Raw genomic sequence first — 19813 nt, forward strand, 5'->3', positions numbered from 1 at the left:
TGTGGCATTATTTATGGCATGGCCACGTTACGTACGTTAATTAAGCAATCACAATTGAATGCATATATTTGCTATTATCACCTTCATTGAAATGCATATATTTTTTATAGGATAGGATATGAGAGATATAACAGTTATGATAATTAAGATGGAAACGGAAATTTGTTTTTTTATTAATCTTTCTGGTATAGGTACCTAGTTGTTGATTAATGAGGGTAACGAGAGATTTGCGCATGTGAGAATTCTAGAAGTAAAAAACAAGTCTCTCCGTTGAATAACTAATGTTAGTTGGCTAAGTGGTGATTGACGCTCAACTTGTAGGAAGGATCACGGTTCGATCACTCACGACTACGATCGGGAGGGGACTAGAACCACTTGATGTCAGAACTAACCGCCGAACCAGATTAAATTGGCGGTGAAAACAAAAAAAAATTCTCCGTTGAATTGCTAAACTAATATTGGCATGTTATCTCCCACTTTATGTGCTTGAAGAGCTAGATTTATGAAAGCATGTTTGTTCTCTATATTTAGGGTGCATTTGCTTAAAAAAAATTCACTATCATGTTAATAGTGTTTATTATAGATTTTTAGAAAATCATTTTAACTTGAAGATAAAAAAATTAATCCTAACTTTTCTAACATTAAATTTTTAGGAACCTAAATTTTTAGGGTCTCGATGTGAAAACTGACATGGCTACTGTTCTGTTCTCTGTGCTGAAAGTGAAAACCCTAATTAGAGATTGAAGTAGTGTAGAGAGCAGTGGCGCCAAAATCAGTTACACGAATAGTTTATGTATGTATGGGTTTGTGGAACCGTAGCTTATTGTTAAAAGGAAAAGTCTATTTAATCCGTATTATATGAGGTGAGAAATTGGAAGAAAAAAAAGCCCTCCAAATATTATTGGATCTAAGCCCACATAGATCATGAAAGCAGCTTTGCTCCTTTGAATTGCTTTTGGCGCCCTATGATTCTGGCGCGCCCTTAAATTTGTCCTTTATTAGTTGATACTTTCTTCCGTCTCTTGTTCGCCTTTGGCCATTAAGCACAAAAAATGAACCAAAGGTCCAAAACATGCCAAACTACTAGCTAGCTAGTTCTATCTTTTAAAGCAAGAACACTTGAAAGGTGCATACTTTTTCAGGCATAACTTCATTAATTTAACAAATGAAACAAGAATGAAGTTCTTATAATTAGAAAGTATACATCCATCACATACTTTGTGGAAAAAACACAAGGCTATAACACAACTCAAGTTACTTACGTAACTTGTCTATAACATGGTGGGATCCAACACTTACACACCACATAACCATCTCTGAATAAATGGAAAAAATTATGGCTCAACAATGAGGTTGTTTATCTTTTAGCTGCAATATAGAACAAAAAGTGCACATCCATGAACTTCAACGTCCATTGCTATTGTCCCTTGTGCTGTTACAACAATCCTTTTTCCACTCCACACTTCCTTACCTTTACATGAATTGATTCTTCTGTCAGGTAAAACCTTAGCCAAAAATGATGTTTTTGCATATATTGTTGTCTTTTGTTCATCACTTAGATTGAAGAAAGCTAGATACACTTCTCCTCTTCTTCCCGTCGCTATCCAAGAGCGAACCCCGCCAGAATCAACATTAGCTGCAGTGTTCAATTTGCATTGAGTAATAAAAAAAAGGATGAAAATAATTAAGTTCTAAAACGTGGGACATGCAGTTGCTGCCGCAGCGTTAAAACTCTGAGAGAGTTTGCCGCCTATTTGGATCCCACAAGGCTCGAGGGATTAGTCCCTGCAGTTGCACACAGAGGATACCTGGTTTACGCAAAAAAAAAAAATGTGGCACATATAGGTACTAAAATTTACCTTCTATATAATTTACTGTTGCACAAAGACCTGAGTAACTATTTACCAGGGTCCCATTGGATTTTAGCTCCCAAATCTGTTAAAAACAGAAGTCATCATATTCCAAAAGAATCCACAAATATCAATGATAACATTGGTGAAGTTATATAACACATGCTACACTTGTACATGAAATATGGACTTCAACATACCTGATTTGAATCCATTCTGCAGGGAGAAAATGAGCCTCTCTTGAACTCTTTGGAAGTAACTTTTCGTTTAGGAGAACCGTCCAAGCAAAATCTCATTTGATTGGCTGCAAATAATTGATGTTTCCCGCGATAGTCTTCTTGATACATACCAGTTCCGTCTCTGTAACAATATCAATAAAACAATTTTATGTTGTTAACAAACATATATAATCAACTAAGTTATGTAAATAGAACAAGGGAAAGATAAAGCGTGATTACAATCTGAACTGAAGTTCTCTCTTTTGTACGCAGAAAGGGTTCTGATGCTCGTTTTCTAAACTCCCTTTCCAACAGATTCTTTCAAGATTTTGGTTAAGATTTTCAATAGTCCAACCACTTGCCTTTGAATCAGTGCAGCGAGTAAAGCGTAATGAATGTATACGTTTCTTTCCTTTCTTAGATCTTTTCAATTTCCCTATATGATGATGATATCCACTCTTCGAGTTCTCCGAGCTCGTCACATAAGGAAACTGTCATTGCAGAAAAAACAATATGATAAGTTTATCCCTCACAAGCAAACCATTTTCCTCCATAAAAAAGTTAGACGGATCACATGCCTCCATATTATTTGAGCTGAAATAATTAATCTCTAGTAGGGTAGGTTTCGTGATAATTCCGAATGTGATAGGATCAATCCTCCGCACATCGCCTCCATACATAAGGGGTGACTTTGCAAAAGCCCACAAAGTCATCTGTAAGATAGTAATGAGTTCATTTAGAATCTATCGTAATGCATACAAACACATCATTACATGAAAATATATAAGAGAGCGACTAAGTTATACTATTTATCAATACCTGCGTCCTTTTCTCTTCTAGATTCAGTTTACTGTACCTGTGGGGACCTTCATTGGAACCTATAAATTTAAAAAACAAAAAACAAAAATCCAAATTTCAGTAAGTATTTTAGTTTAATCAAGATAGGATGCTTCATTGTCTAGAAGCCGAGTCTAATCACCTGGATCAGTTAGCCATCCAAACGGTAGCATGTCCAAATCAGGCCATGAACTTCCCTTTAAACCTTTTGCGCCTATCATATTAGCTGTAGATAAATCCCTGATTCAGAATTAAATGAAACTGAAGTTATGTAATACTCCGTAGACCGATAAAAATATCTTAAACAGTGCTATCAAGTATAAACAAATTAATCACCTTGCTATATTAAAATGAGCCTTGACATCCCCCCATGTATCCCAATCATCTCCTGTTATGCGATACATGTTGACTAGTCCACTGACATCCTTGGCCAAGGCGGGTGTCACACTGGTTCCGGGAGATAAAGAATACACAAAGGGGCGATTAATCTGGCTGAGAACCTGGCACAACATGTCGTTTGATAAGTTTGCAAATAATCATAATGAAAATATTGAAATCTCGAGTCTTTATACAAGAACAAAAAGTAAGAATAAGAAAGTGGAAACTGAAGAATACCTCAGATACATAGGCTATCTCACTTATATCCAAGTCATCACCAAACACACAGTCATGCTTCACTGCAAGAAAGCCATAAAAGCGTACAAAATTACTACGAAGTGCGAAGCATAGCAGGTATTGTGTATATTCTTGTGCATGATAATGCAATTCCAAATGAACACATGAATGTATAATCAATCAATACTTTGTAGAATTAAAATCATCATGATAGTAAATGTCATAAACAGTAAGTTAGCAGTGCCAGTACCCAAATCAACACCCCAAGCAGCATACTGCTCATAAAGGGATCTCAAAAAAGCTCTCCCTGCTCCTAACTTTGTATTTACACTCATGAAACCATTAGACATCCATGCGCAAGTCCTTGATGGGATTGCTATGTCTTTTGCATGCCACACTCGACCGGCTTCTTTATAAGCACCACCCTAGGAAATCACAAGTAAAGGACATCAAAGGTCAACAAGAACTTAAGTGTTTGTTTGAATTCGCTTATTTGAGTTTATCTACTGACAAAATCACTTTTGAATTCATAATACATAAATAAATAGAAGATAAGTTATAGCATAAATGCAAACCAATACCTTTACTGTGTCTAGGATAGGGGTGTTTGCATTCACAGCTTGTGTGCTTATTCCTCTCATAACATGAATCCCAAACTTCAAACCTAAACTATGTACTTTCCTAGCAACTTCACTGAAACCCTTCCCACCATTGGAAGAAGGCCACCTTCCTGGATCAGGTACCATTCTTCCCCATTCATCAATCACGTCGAATCCAAGAGAATTACTATAAGCACCAGGAACTTTCTTCCTATACCAGAGGTAATCCACCACAACATACTACACAAGGGTAGAGACAAAGAAATCAATCTATATCCATAACCAAAGTACAACTAAATACCAATGCAGTAAAGTAAAATCATCCATAAACTATAGTTGCTTTCAATATTTATACCTCATATCCATGAACACGGAGACGCTTAGAGACTAGTTCAGCATTTTGAAAGAATTCTTGTTCAGAAATTATCCATGAAAATGCATCATATGAATTCCAACCTCTTGGTGGCAAACCAGCTTGTTGTATGTCACTTTGAGATAAATTTTGTGATGAAACACTGAAATAACACACTCAAATAGTATAAATTATGGCTTATATAATAATGATAAAACAGGTTTCCAAATTCCAAACTGATTTATTTGCACAGATCCATCAAATTAATGAACCAGATATAAATTATGTGCACAGATCCATATGTGACTGATTTACTGTATGTGCAAGAATTGACAATGTGAATGTAAGAGCAAAAACAATATAATGGGTTTGTTTTGGATTCATCCCTTCAAGCTGCTTATTTGCAAACTTTCCAAAAAAATGCAGCTTAAAAGAACAAGCAAGTAAAGCTCAGAAACAATCCAGTAACTAATAACTAAAAAATAGCAAAAGAATCAAAAGAAGATAGATATAGATACCTCTGAAAGCATGAAGCAAAGAGAACCATGAAAGAAACTAAGCATAGTGTGAAACACTTCATAATTCAGCTGGTACGGCTGTTCCACCATACAACACACATAATAAATACTACTCAAAATAATCCAACTTTTTTAATTAAAACATTTAATTATATATTTGGATAAAAACAAAAAGTAAAATAATAAAATAATGATATTGTCGTCTCTACGCTATAACTCAATTGATAGGAACATTACATATGTATGCAGGAGTCGAGATTCAAATATATGTATGCAGGAGTCGAGATTCAAATATAGTAGTACAGTTTGTTTACCTTAAAATGTGAAATTTCAGTATATACAGAAGAATTAAAATAATGATAATGCTTTATAAACCAAATGTAGCATGAAATTGATGATTAGGAGCACATTAACAAACAACTTATAAATATTAATATTATATTATTACATTAGTTATTGTCTCTAAAAAGAAAGTGCTGATTTCCTAACCTCATAATAACGTTGATGTTTATCGGTTGGTATTGTTGTTAGTTGAATACTTTTGTGGCATTATTTATGGCATGGTGACACTTGGTCACGTTACGTTAAGCGGTCACAATTGAAGAAGAATACACGTATCAGCCACTATATCCTTCATTGAGATGTATATTTCATCATTGTGATATATTCCAAAATTTAGGATATGATAGGTTATGGTAATAAAGTTAAAAGAAATTTGGGATGGAAATAGAAAGAAGAAAAAATTGGTTAATTCTGGTATAGGTAGTTATTGATTGATAGAGAAGGAAGAAATGAGAGATTAGGTGCACGAGGAAATTCTAAGAAGAATTGACAAGAGTTGAAGAATGTTTGATTCATGCGTGTGGTGTGGTTTTGTTTGAGAAAACATGGCATCATGTGTATAGAAGAAACACATGAGGAGAACACGCCCAAAAAATTAGTCTAATAGTAAATGAGAAAGTCTAGTTATTAAAAACTATATTCGGTAAAAATAAACTATAAGTTAACTGATGGTTAAAAAGATAGTAGAATAAAATTAAAGTATTTGAAAAATTTAGCTGTTGTAAGTATAAAATAACATAAAAGTACATGGTTAGTGGGTATAGTTAGTGAGTAGTTATTATATTTTTAAAAAAATAAAGAAATAATAAATAAAAATAATAAGGGTAAAAGTGGGAAAAATGTAAAAAGCTATAAGCTATAAGCTTGTAAGCTACTTGAAATACCATCTCAAAAAATGTTATAACCTAGTTTAAGAAGCTTGTTACCAAACACTTCACATTTTTATCAAACAAGCTTATAAGCTAGTCTAACAAGCTATAAATTAGCTTATTGGACTTACCAAACAGTGCTAAATATCACACTGAACACATTAATCTATTTAATTTGGGATTCAACAATTACTATGGGTCCTTTTGCGTAAGATTCTTAAGAAAAATATTATTATGGCCGTGTGTTAGACACCTTTTGTTGTTTTCAATTTAGAAGAAAGAAAAATCGGGAAGTCTCATAATAAAATCGTTTAGACAAAATTACCTTCGCGGAAGTCTCATAATAAAACACTTCAAATTGAATATGGATTAACTATTGCACAGTATAAATTGGGCAGAAATACACATATTCTATTTGAGGAATCACTCTTTTTTTTTTTTTTTTTTTTTTTTGATAAGAGAGGAATCACTCTAATATTGATGCGAAAATCAAATCGATATGGTTGTGCTTGTATTTATAGGAGAAGTTTGAAAAGAAAAAAAAAAAAAAAAAGAGAGATTTTTGCGAGACAGATTAGCTCAGAGTTTGAACCGATTTGTAATTGATTCGTATGCATGCACGCTAACGGATATGCATAGACTACATGCGCGATAACCGATATAGTATATCCAATTTTAAAGAAACTTAATTGGTCGGAAGTGGATCGAGATTAATTGAAACGGTTAACACACATTAAAAACATTATTTTTTTTTACTAAACATTAAAAACATGTTTAAAAAATTCTATTTATTACTACTTTAACATTATAAAAAATATTTTTATGTTTGTATTAAATAATTTAATTTAACAGCTAAAATTTCATCTTTTAGTTGAGTGACCAAATTCAAACATTTAGCAATATATAACAGCTAACTTTAGGGTTCGTTTGATACTACGATAGAAAGTGACAGAAAAAAAAATACAAAAATCAATGAATGAATTTGGACAATTTATAGTACAAAGATTTACGTAATTTTCTCTCATCTTATTTTCTTTCTGTAGAACCAAAAATACCGTTAATTATGTTGATACCAACTTAACTGAGTTATGAGACTATTAAAAAATTGGTTTTTCTCAAAAGCTTTTAATTTTGAACCTAAAATCTATTGAATTGAATTTGAATATTTGAAAAAGGACAAAAGAAGAGACAAACTGGCGCGGTTTATCTTGGCTGATGCCTGATGGCGGCTAGGCTAACACCGTCACACCGATCACCGCCACCGATTTTCTGCTACTTCATTCCTTCCGCGGATTCTCTCTTCTCACATTCCCATCCACTCTGCAGGAACAATGAAAAATCAAACTGCGCAGATATGGCTAATTGCAGTTACTTCACTCTATCTATTCATGAAGCTAACCCCATCCATTCCTCAACCTCAGATGTACCATGATTTCGCTGATAAGCGTCAATTCTTTGGTAATTCTTCAATTTTCATTTCCAACCCTCATTTTGTGAAAAATATGATTTTGAAGGTTTTTCATTTTCTACTCAGTTAGTTGCTAAATTTGAAATTGAATTAAAGGGTGTGTTTTTCTTTTTAATTGTTTATTTAGGTATTCCCAATGCACTTAATGTAATATCAAATTTCCCATTCATGGTTATTGGTCTCATTGGGCTTATGCTTTGTCATCGTAGGAACTATTTTAACTTCAGGTATTTTCATTTTCTTACCACATTCATTCAATCAATATTTTAGAAAAGGGCCCTTTTAAGTTGAAACCTGTAATGCATAGTTTGATATGTAATTAAAATCTAACAAAAGATAGTTAGTTATATCAGAATCAGGAATCGAATTCAGGTATGCCTGATTGGCGATCGGTCGACTTTAAATTAAGATTTGGTCATGCACTGACTCAATTCATTTACCTTAAGGTGATTGCTAAACCAAATGATTTGGCTTTAAGTGATTAATGAACTCTAGTTAGAGACGAATCATTCAGGAGAGTGTGTGTTCGACTAGAACTATCTCCAGGTCGAACTCTAGATTACAAGGTCCCTTTTCCAAAAATTTAAGAACAAAAAAAGGCTTATGTGATTGGTTTTGTGTATTATATGATTGAAAATTCAATTTGTGGCTAAAGTGTGCAAGGTGAGCTATGGGGTTGGACATGTTTTTATGCGGCTGTGACTTCAGTAGGTTTTGGCTCTTCATATTATCATCTTGGGCCAAATGATAATGGTCTTGTGTGTGACAGGTTGCCGGTGAGTTCTTTCTTCCTTGGAAGTTTAATTCAGCCATTACTGTTTTTAATTTTTTTTATTTTAGCTTGACAGTTTTGATTCCTAAATTTATGTATGTTCATGGAGATGACTGTTGCTTTTGCTTCACTGGTGGCGATCCTCATCATTGAAAGGATTGATGCAAATAAGGGGACAATTTCGATTTTTCCTCTAATTATGATTGCTATGATAAGCAGTGTGTATTGGAGGCAAGCCTAATTCTGTCTCTTTTACTTGTTTCTATTTTCCTATATAGTCTGATGAATTCCTTCTTCTACATGCAAACAAAGTTACTCTTCATACAAATAAAACTTTGCTAGTTCTGTTAACAATAACATAGTTATCATATGGATAATGGATATGAGATTCAATGTCTCTGTGATTCATAACATCAGGATTGTTTATGATAATGCCAGAAGTTAGGTTAGCTCTTTTGAATCTTGTAGCCCCCTCAGATGAATTGATTTCCATCATTATGGATTGGTTGAGAAAAATGTCAATAGTCAGAGCAGCTCCAATGAGGTTTGCTTACTAAGTTCTTAATCTTAAGGGACCATTCCTTATTGGAATTTACCATTCAGGGTTCCTTAAGTTTAGGGATGATTTCTTATATGAAGAACAATAGCTTAGCATTAAAAAAAATCATTTTCCAACTCAATTATCAACTTTTAAGGAACTGACGAAGTACCATTTAATGAACTTTTTAGAGTTGCACCATTAGAGTTGAAAGTTGCTTAAAGTGCCATAGAATAAAAATGGTGATATTCAAAGTGCTAGTTCTTTTGAATCTCGTATTCACCTCGGATGAATGACTCCATTTGATGGCAATAACCATGCAACAACTGAGCATCGAGTTGATTCTTCGATATTTTAGTTGTTCCTTTTTTTCACCCAGCCTTTTTCAATTGTAGGTTCTTTGGTGACATCCGTCCGTATCTTCTCGTCCAAACTGTATCATGCATTGCCATACCTCTCATGGCCTTTTTGTTGCCTCCAATGTACACACATTCAACATATTGGCTATGGGCTGCAGGTCTGTACTTTTGGTATGATATAACACCTGATTTGATTCAACACTTCTTTAAATGACTCTTAATTTCAAATTGAATCTCGGCAGGATTTTATCCTTTAGCTATGCTGCAAGAGACTGCTGATAGATTGATTTATACAGCGACTTTTCATACTGTCAGTGGTCACACACTTAAGCATTTATCTGCTGGAATGGTCCCTCTCATCTTAACAATAATGCTTGCAAAGAGGAGGCTTTTGCATGTAAGCAACATCAAATCCTTCAAATTATTGAATTTGCTACTCCACAAATTTTAATTACATGCTGGGAAGAGTGTGGATATGACCAACACATAGTTAGCATTAGGTTTCAGGTTATGAATATGTTACGAATGGTTACCCTTTCTCATAATTTTTTTTCCATGTCTATTGGAATGTATAGATATTGAGGATCCTCAAACATTAGTAAACCTTTTTGGAAACATTTTTTAAACGGAGCTACCTTTTTAGTATGGAAGAATTTTTTGTGAAAGATGTACAAATGAAATGAATATGATTAGCTGGTGAAGTGTTTGAGTGTGCAGTTGCAATCTCTCTGTACCAAATAGCATTATTGTTTTGCTGTCTATGATCAATATTTCTTGTTTTATTGCTTTCTTTACCTAGTTATGATCTGGCACCTTTGGATATTATGATATCATTTGAATTTCTTTTAAACTTACGTTGACAATCTTGATCTAATGCGGTTGATGTGGTCTGTATGCAGGCAAAATCTGCTTAATGCATACAGCATTTCATGGACTAAGGCAGCTGATAATCTGATATCAATGTGCAGTTTTTGAAGTCTCAGTAATGTCATCTCTTCTCTCCCTATAAATAAAAGAAAAAATAGAAGGGTTAAGCTATGCAGGGTAGGTTTGTGGTAAATAGCTTAATTTCGTCTTAGAGAATATGTACTCAAACTTCTGTGCTTTAGTTGTGGTGAAAAATAAAAAGAAGGTAGGTGAATACAAGTCACCGAACAGGGCAAATCGCATCCTATCAGTTGTGATACAGTAGCATTCACTGTAGGTAGCATCTTGTATGTACAGTTCTTGATCTTCAAGTTGTATCTAAGTCTTGTATTAAAAGAGAATGAAGAGATAAATCAAGTATATCAAGAACCGAATGGTGACCTATCCAGTCAGTGTTCTTTCTATTATCTATTATATTACGAAACTGCTTACACTCATCACCTTCTTTATGTTTTTCAGTGTTGTGACCATGATAACTTTACAAGTCCCAAACAACAGTTCGATTGGTGATGAGTTGAGGGATGTTGAATGAGTTTTAAACAGGAAATCAAATTAACATAACTACCAACTTACTAATATTACAATTACAATATGAGAATACTGAAACTCAAAAGCTCGATTTACATTCAAAATTAACTTTTCCTATTAAACTCAGATGCCCTTTTCTCTTAAGCATTTCCTCACTATACAGACCTTCAAGGTTCCGCTCCTCCTTCATGGGGTGTTCAAGACCTACATTGGGGATGCTCAATGAAGTATTGTAGTGTCTTGGTTCTTTCCCTTTGATAGTTAGCTTTTAAGAAAGGATTTTTCAAGTGCTTAGATACTTGTCAATTGGTATCAGAGTCAGTTGTCAGCAACACGGAAAGGGATATTTATGGGGGCACTTACCAGCAGGCTTAGTAAAACACCACCAACTTTCAATTTTAAAATAAAATAACTTAAACATGTGTTTTCCACACTAATTTTATATTTTATATTAGTATTTAGTACTTTATGGATTGTTGATTAATCTACCAACACAGAAAGTCAACAACATCTTTCACACTGGCTGATGGCATGAACAAGAAAAATACCCACAAAAAGAAAGAAAAATATACCTCATATTCAATTAAATTTTATTGCAATTCACAAAGTCCTCTGTGTTGTTATAATAATCAGAAAAACAGAGCAGATTTAACTCAAAAAATGTAGTAGCATATTACAGGCTCAACTATGGCTATACAGAAAGAAATTGAACCATTGTCATGAGCTAACTTCATGCATAACAATCATGTTATGAGACACTATATCATACTACAAAGATCCTTTGCCATTAATCTCACTTTCAGCTAGTATACTAAACTACTAATGATATATGCGCCTGATACTAGCCATTTCTCACTATGTTCTACAATCAGATTGATTGCAAGTTCCAACTACATCAAATTATCGTCTCGGTTGGGCAAAGTGAATGTCTGCGATCTTACCAGAACTTTGTGAGCACGCAATGATTCGCTAACAGAAGTTACGAACATTTGAGGTGGCGGTTTACTCCCCCTGCGCTCCGCAATGGAGAGGTTAGATTTCGGCCCTTTGTAGGAGTTTGTCCGTACCATGCTTTGATTAACCGAAAGTGTCTCTGAAGATGAAGAGACAGCAGCGTTCCGAAGTGAAGAGGATCTTTCTAACAAAGATGCATCTTTATTAAGATAAAAGGGTTGTTCAGATGATTCAAGTCCAGAAGGCGATGGCTGCCGAGATGACAAGAATGACAAATCAGACCAATTTGTAGACGCAGGCGAAAATGTGAAGGAGCTAGCACAATCAGAATTGGAAGGAGAAAGGGTTGGCGACTTTGAACTGAATTTTGGGCTGTTACTTAAAGAACAAGGAAAAGAATCCAATTTTCGATGAGTTGGTGGCAATGATGAACCAACATTAGGAACAAAGCGATCCATGAATACGAGACTATCTTTTGCCTTGTCAGAGCTGTGATCAACAACATATTCAATGTAACTAGATGAACCAGAAAGATGCTTTGAGGAATGATCAACAACTGAATGTTGTTTTTCATCTTCTTCCACATTCTCCCTTAATAATTCATCTTTAGGTGAGGTTGTATCACAACATTTGGAGGATGTAAACAAACCTTTCATGATACTATTAGCAAGCTTCCTCCTTAGTCTTCCCCAGCCATTTTCTCTATCAGGAAGCAAAGTTTCTGATCCTGTATTAGACACAGAAAAAGGTGGAACAACACCACCAGCAAGTGCTTTGTGAAATATCCCAAAATCCAAATCGTAATCATCGACTTTCCTAAGATGAATCCCCATATCACCATCAATCTCCATTCTTTCCTTCTCCACCAGTTCCTGGTTAGAAAGAGCAACCCAAAACTCCATTGGCTCTTCACCTTCATAAATGCTAAGAATCGGAGCATTTGCTTTCTCATAACGAACAACCTGCGTAGCTGCAGATTGTGCATTACAAGAAATAACAGAACTACAATTTTTACCAATCCAAACATATATAGCAGAAGGAACATGAACAATAAAAGCACCACGAGAATCGAGCGCTTTAGCACAAGGCTTGTCAACCATTTTAGGTACCACATGAAGAGGGTCATAAGGTGAATGAGGAGCCATTCTATACATCCTAAGAACAGAATTAGGACTTGAAGGCATAACATTAACATTACCATTTGCATTTGAATGTACATTTACCACTCTTTTCTGACACATCAAAAGCTGACAAGCAAAACCCATGTTAGGATTTGTAACACCACGAGCATTCTTGACATAATGAAAAGCATCTTCAAAGCTTTGTCCTTCTCTCCACATAAGATAAGCAATGACCAAAGATGTTGATCTAGAAACACCTTGACAACAATGAACAAGAACACGACCACCTTGTAATCTAACATCCTCAAAATAATCAAAAACATCATACAAAATACTCGTTATATCTTCTGTTGGACTATCCTGCAACCAAAGAGTTTTATAAACAAACTCACTTTTAAAATATTCAGGACAAACAAACCCAACACAATTAAGCACATGAGTAATCCCATTCTGTCTTAGAAGCTCATGATTCTTAGCAACCGTGTCACTTCCTAGGTACACATGTTCAGCAATTCTAGAACATTCTTTGTCATAAAAAGCTAACTTGTCTCTTTTGAACTGAAACTCTGAACCAGTGATTGAACCTCTTCCTCTTGGTGTATCTGCTTGTGGCCAAACTCCAAGATCGTCAGATCCAGCACTTGGCCATTCTTCAATGCTACGTTTGTTGATAGAAAGAGGACGAAGCTGTCTGTTTTTCGCTGCCGCATGAGGTGGTTTTCTGTTTGAAGGTGAATGGTCAGTCCATGAAACTGACCTTGGAAATGTACTCCGGTAACCACCACCGGCGGTGACGGTGGCGGCGCAGTCGTTAGTCTCTGACATTAAAAAGGCAAAAGGGTAATGAAAAAGACACTAAAGTTTTAATTTTGATTTATATATCAAATTCATTACCCATAAAGAGAGGATTTTGGTAGTAAAATGGTAGGTGTTGTTTTTTTGTGGTTAGTTTTTTTCCCACCTAAAACCCTTGACCCTGTCTTAATCTTTGACTAATATATGTGTAGGGTAAGGTAAAGTGAAGATCAGAAATTTCATATGGAAATAGTGATATTGAAGAAAAGGAAAAACCTGCAAGAAAATAGGTTGGTTACAAGAGTAGGGAATGGAAGTGATTTGAGAAATAAGTGCTTTTTGTGTTTGTGTTGTGTAGTGTTGAAGTGGTAGCTTAGAAGAAGAGGCAAAGAGAAAGTGGAGAAGAGTTTAAGATTGCTAAATTTTGTAGTGTAGGAAAAAGGTGGTCATGGTCTATATATTTGACTATGACATATTTAGTCAAAGTGCCAGCTCACCCTAGGAAACATTTTATACATGATAATAGTATATGCTATTTTTTGTATTTTGCATTTATTACCATTTTAATTTTAATTGACTTTTTCCATTCAAAATTCTATTTTATTCTAGTTTTAGTATTTTTATAATAAAAGCCATATTAAAGTTCATTCAAGAATTTCATGAAAAATCATATTGAGTTAGTGTTGTTTTTTTCAAGTAAGTTTACTATTGGTTTTTTTTTTTTTTGTGGTCAAGATATTGGTTTTTATTCTTTTAGTTAAAAATAGTAATATTGGTTTTATTCTTTATCATTCAGATATTAGTATTAGTCAACATTGTAAGTTTTTTTTTTTTTTTTTTTACAAAACACTGTAAGTTTTTGTATCTCAGTCAAACTGTTATTATGAGTATTTTTATGGTGGATATTATGATATGAAAGTTTCATTTTGACCAAATATATTGTATATAGAAAAAATATTACCAAAAAATATTATATATAGAAAAAAATATTCACTTTGACCTACTCAGGCGAGAGTTTTTTTTCTCCTAAAATATTATATAACGTTTGTTCTTAAATTTGAATTTTATTGCGTTTGTAATTTTGTATTGTAGTCTAACGGTTAAGATGAAAAAAAGAAAGAGTTTGAATTTTATTTATTTTCACTAAAAATAATGTGACTGTTTATGCATAATTAATTGGATTGCTATACCAGTCAAAAGTTTTGAAATTTTAGTGTCATATTCAATATCATATAAATATATCTTTTTTTTTAATAAAATAATCTTATAAAAATTCATTGATGAATCAAATATAATAATTTAATTTTAAACTGGTGTTTTATTCGGCAAAAAAAATCTTAAATCCCCGCAATTTTGGGTTTCTTAATTGTTTTTTAAAGAGTTTTGATTTAAAGCTGTTGAATTTGGGTAAAAGAAGTATGAGGTTTTGGAATTGGAAGATGATTTCAGTATATGGAGAGGAAAAAAATATGATGGTTATGAGATTTTTATTTGAATGTTGTTGACAAAGATAATGAATATAACGATGAAGGTAATATGAATTTTAGATATTTTTTTTTGACAAATTTTATTAAAAATAGTAATATTAATGGTAGTAGGCATGACAATGGGACGAGACGAGGACAGATCGTACCACCCCTACCTCTGTCTCTGCCTCCAAAGCATGTCGGGGTTAACAATTGACCACCCGCCCCCAAAGGAGAGCAAGTCTCCGCCCCACCCCATCACAAAAAACTATCGTTTAATAAAAGTCTTGTTTCAAAGCTCTTTTATTTTTTAAAAAGAAAAGTGAAAAAAAATCATATTTCAATTTTCAAAAGTCATTCTTAAGAAGGATAAGTGCAATATGATAATTTTAATTAGTGCGGGGGGCGGGTGTAAGCACACCCCGCCCGCCCCTGTATTTAAAATTCGGGGTTTCCCCTGTCTATGGATGGCAATGGGTGCCCGTGGGTGCGAGTTTGATACTACCCAAACTCACACCCATATATTCAGGTGCCACCCAAACCCAAATGTTGTTCGGGTGGGAAAATGAAACCCACACCCGCTAGATTCGGGTTTTTTTTTTACTAATCAATTCATCAAAATGTTATCATCACTACGGCATGCACCAGTACAACATTCAAAAAATTAAAAGAGAGCAAAATACATATGGGTAAATAGGTAATTTAATATATAAATGAGTGGGTGAATGGGTTTCGAGTGTGAGTTTGATACTACCCAAACCCAAACCCATACCCATATATTCGGGTGCCACCCAAACCCAGTCAACTCGGGTTTCGGCCGTTGACTTGGGTTTGGGTTTGGGTAAGTCTATCGGGTTTAAGTTTTCCTGCCATCCCTACCCCTGTCCCCGCACTCAGTTAGATCTTTTTTTTACCAAATCTAGGGCGGATCCGGTTGGGTCTGATGCTTAAATGACAGATTTTTGAAGGCGTTTGCTTATAGATTTGTAAGTAAATAGGTACATATGGCTCTCTAACTAAAGCTCTTGACCTATTTGAATCACTATAGATTTGTAAGTAAATAGGTACATATGGCTCTCTAACTAAAGCTCTTGACCTATTTGAATCACTACAATTGTTGCAATAGTTTGTTATGCAAAGTTTATAGAGAGAGATGAACTATTTACAAGTCAATCATATCTTAGATGAAAAAGAAAACAATGATACCAAGGTTCATTTATCGAAAGTTGTAAATGTTTATTAAGTTCGAGTTAAATTTACTCAATTATAATAGAATCGTTCATGAGTTAACTCAAACAACTCGTATTTATGCTAATCACTATATTTTTAACTATTGTCCACCTTATATTGATCATATTATTTTAATTCCGAAAAAAAATATTATTTTAATTGAAATGCACCAAGTTTCACTACAACAAAAAATATTAAATATTTAAGGGACCATTACACCAATTTTACCATAATAATAATGGTTTCAACTTTCAAATAAATAAAAGAGAGAAGTATGTGTAGCGAAAACAGTGTGTAAGTAGCATTAGCCCAACAAGACCAATCCAAATTCCACAGCCCAATCAACCCAACCACTGAAAACAGCGTCACCGCACCAGTGTCATTTTTTCGCTTCCCTCTCCTTCGAACTCTCGAGAGGAGAAAAGTAAAAGAAGAAACACAAAACACAAACACAAATACAAGAATGAACAACAACAAATGAATGAACAAATGAATGAACGTTGCTATGCATTTGGAAAAAAATCCATGATATGTATCACAGTGTCGGTGCACGGCGCCTATTATACCGTTCTCAAATATCTTACTACGTTAAAGCTGGTCTCATTGACACTGCAATCCAAGTGTTCGACGAAATGTCTCAATCAAATTGTCGTCCTTTCAGCATCGATTACAATCGTTTCATCGGCGTTCTCCTCCGTAACTCTCATCTCGACCTTGCCCATAACTACTACCACCGCCACGTCATCCCCAATGGTTTCTCTCTCACACCTTTCACTTACTCACGTTTCATTTCCGCTCTTTGTTCCGTCAAAAACTTCTCTTTGATCGAGTCTCTGCTTCGTGATATGGATGCTCTTGGCTATGTTCCTGATATTTGGGCTTTCAATATTTATCTCAACGTTCTCTGCCGCGAAAATCGGTTAGAAGCGGCTCTTGAGTTTTTTCGCACAATGCCTTTGAAGGGAAGAGAGCCTGATGTTGTTAGTTATACTATTATCATTGATGCATTGTGTAAAGCGAAAAGGTTTGACGAGGTTGCTCGTGTTTGGCGTGGTTTGATTGGGTCTGGGTTGAAGCCTGATGTAAAGGCTTGTGGTGCAGTTGTTGTTGGGTTGTGTAGTGCTGGTAAAGTTGATTTGAGTTATGAGCTTGTTATTGATGTGATCAATGGCGGGGTTAAGGTTAATTGTTTGGTTTATAATGCTTTGATTAGTGGGTTTTGTAAGATGGGTAGGAATGGGATTAAAAAGGCGATGGTGATTAAGGGGTTTATGAGTAAGAATGGGTGTGTGCCGGATTTGGTTACTTATAATATTTTGTTGAATTATTCTTGTGATGAGATTATGCTTGATGAGGCTGTGAAGTTGGTGGAGACGATGGAGAGGAGTGGTGTGGAGCCTGATTTGTATAGTTATAATCAGTTGCTCAAGGGTTTTTGTAAGGCTAATCAGGTGGATAGGGCTTATTTGACTATGGTCAAGAAGATGCAGAGTAAAGGGTTATGCGATGTTGTTTCTTACAATACTATTATTTCGGCTTTTTGTAAGGCGCGGAACACCGAGCGAGCTTACAAATTGTTTGAGGAAATGCATAGGAAAGGGATTCAACCGGACGTGATAACGTTCACTGTACTCATAGAAGCGTTTTTTAGGGAAGATGGTTCTGGTACTGATGTTGCCAAGAAGCTTCTTGATCAAATGACAGCGATGGGGATTGTTCCTGACGTAATATTCTATACCACAATATTTGATCATCTGTGCAAGTCCGGGAATATGGATAGGGCTGTTGGTGTTTTTTGTGACATGGTGGAGAATGGAGTAAGTCCAGATGTGGTCTCATACAATGCACTCATAAATGGGTTTTGCAAGGCTTCTAGAGTTATGGATGCTATGCGTCTATATGAAGAAATGCAGGTTAAAGGATTATTTCCGGATGAGGTCACTTTCAAGTTGATAGTTGGAGGGCTCATTAAGGGAAACAAAATTTCAGAGGCATGTAGGGTCTGGGATCAGATGATGGAAAAAGGCTTTACACTTGACAGACATCTCTCTGAGATTCTAGTCAATGCCATTCAGTCAAGAGATGGCACATGAGCATTGTATTGGTTTGCATTGTGATCCTCTTAACTTCATCATGCCTTTCTTTCAAATGGCAGAGCTACTTAAACGATTTTCTCTCTACACACTACATGAATATGTAGCAAACTGGTGAAGTTACTTTATTTCTGCAGGGAATGGCACCTGCGAATCAGTATAACCATTTCCATGCTGCTCGTGGTTCAATCCCGTGCCTTTGCATTGGGTACAAGACACTTCTAATTCACTGGCCAGCTGACAACTTCTGGTAGAGAATCCATAACAAGGACTGTCCTGTAATGGTTTCTAGCTTCCAGTGGAAGTGGTGTGCAAGTTTTGTTTCATATTGTCAACAGACATTCAGCTGGCGGATTGAATTTGCCAATACAATGTTCTCTTTGGCCATTTTTATACACGGGGAGCTATTGGTCTGAATCTCAGCCAGCACAATTGATATCAGTAATTAATTGATATCAGTGTTTCTTTGGAATAAGAGTGATTCTGAATACTATGGCTCTGTTCTATTTGATTAAATCGTTGATGAGTGGCAGCTCAATTAAGATTGACTCATCAAGTTTTGTGTGGAAGACACTTCGATGATAAATATTTTGTCATTTGATGGTTGCTTACTACTAATCAAAGTACAGATCCCTTTTTTGTATAACAACCCATAATGTTAGTGAATAGATGTTTTGTTTCACCGGGACAAAGTCTATGGTATTTTACCATACCATCTGTGCATTGATGTGTTGCAGAGCATAAGTTTGAACCATGGATGTAATATTCCTTGTAAACCTTGTGGGCTACATCCAAGGTTTCACATCTCAAGCATTGTGGGAGCTTCGGTAACAGACTGGCGGCTTTACTATATGTGTTTATCTAGACTCAACAGAGAATTACAAAAATGCAGGGTAGCCTTGTTAGGTTTCAAAGTTCAATTTTATTTTATTTATTGAAGGGAAAGTTCAAATTTTTTAGATTCAGGGAAAACTGTGATGCTGACACAAGATCCACATATTTGAATTAGAATAGGAGGAATGTGTATTTGTTGGACTACACTGTCGTAAATTCGGACTTGTCTGACATATATTAGGATTATTTTCAGTGAATGTTGATGCTTCTGTCTCTACCTGCAGGACGGAACATCAAGCTTGTCTAATGAAATGTTACCCTAATCATTCATTACTTTACAGATGTATGTTTCTTCTTTTACTTCAGCTCATTCTTTTGTTATAGAAAAATAATTTTCAATACGCTTCTGTCAAATTTTTCCCTGCCAACCTGTATTTGATACAAAACAAGCTAAAGAATGCAAGAGAACATGAATGTGTGATTATGAATCATTAAGATTTAGTGTTTTTGAAAGGTTACTGAATCAAT

General features: G+C 34.9%; 4 protein-coding genes across 5 annotated transcripts; 2 read left to right on the top strand and 2 right to left on the bottom strand.

The window, feature by feature from the left end:
* Positions 1 to 1127: 1127 nt before the first annotated feature.
* On the bottom strand, positions 1128 to 5903 carry LOC123917029. Of its 2 annotated transcripts, none has more exons than XM_045968637.1 (14): positions 5479 to 5903; positions 4990 to 5067; positions 4475 to 4634; positions 4102 to 4359; positions 3771 to 3945; positions 3521 to 3582; positions 3242 to 3405; positions 3048 to 3145; positions 2888 to 2946; positions 2647 to 2781; positions 2309 to 2559; positions 2051 to 2210; positions 1860 to 1935; positions 1128 to 1636 (listed from the first exon to the last, which is right to left on the bottom strand). In XM_045968637.1, exons 2-14 carry the CDS (start codon positions 5049 to 5051, stop codon positions 1365 to 1367), a joined length of 1932 nt encoding a protein of 643 aa, XP_045824593.1. In that variant the 5' UTR covers positions 5052 to 5067; positions 5479 to 5903; the 3' UTR covers positions 1128 to 1364. The 2 variants fall into 2 exon arrangements, with proteins under 2 accessions (XP_045824593.1, XP_045824594.1); XM_045968638.1 differs by lacking the exon at positions 5479 to 5903 and adding an exon at positions 5304 to 5467.
* Positions 5904 to 7383: 1480 nt separating this feature from the next.
* Positions 7384 to 10679, top strand: LOC123917030. Its single transcript, XM_045968640.1, has 7 exons — positions 7384 to 7658; positions 7796 to 7895; positions 8324 to 8444; positions 8550 to 8671; positions 9374 to 9495; positions 9580 to 9734; positions 10237 to 10679. Exons 1-7 carry the CDS (start codon positions 7532 to 7534, stop codon positions 10249 to 10251), a joined length of 762 nt encoding a protein of 253 aa, XP_045824596.1. The 5' UTR covers positions 7384 to 7531; the 3' UTR covers positions 10252 to 10679.
* A 739-nt stretch (positions 10680 to 11418) lies between these two features.
* On the bottom strand, positions 11419 to 14087 carry LOC123917031 (protein-tyrosine-phosphatase MKP1-like). The gene has a single exon (XM_045968641.1). The coding sequence runs from the start codon at positions 13690 to 13692 to the stop codon at positions 11683 to 11685; it is 2010 nt and encodes a 669-aa protein (XP_045824597.1). The 5' UTR covers positions 13693 to 14087; the 3' UTR covers positions 11419 to 11682.
* Positions 14088 to 16734: 2647 nt separating this feature from the next.
* Positions 16735 to 19684, top strand: LOC123917032 (pentatricopeptide repeat-containing protein At1g13040, mitochondrial). Its single transcript, XM_045968642.1, has one exon. It carries the CDS (start codon positions 16889 to 16891, stop codon positions 18449 to 18451), a length of 1563 nt encoding a protein of 520 aa, XP_045824598.1. The 5' UTR covers positions 16735 to 16888; the 3' UTR covers positions 18452 to 19684.
* The last annotated feature ends 129 nt before the right edge of the window (positions 19685 to 19813 follow it).

Source organism: Trifolium pratense, linkage group LG3 (genome assembly GCF_020283565.1).
Source record: "Trifolium pratense cultivar HEN17-A07 linkage group LG3, ARS_RC_1.1, whole genome shotgun sequence".
Lineage (NCBI taxonomy): Eukaryota > Viridiplantae > Streptophyta > Magnoliopsida > Fabales > Fabaceae > Trifolium > Trifolium pratense.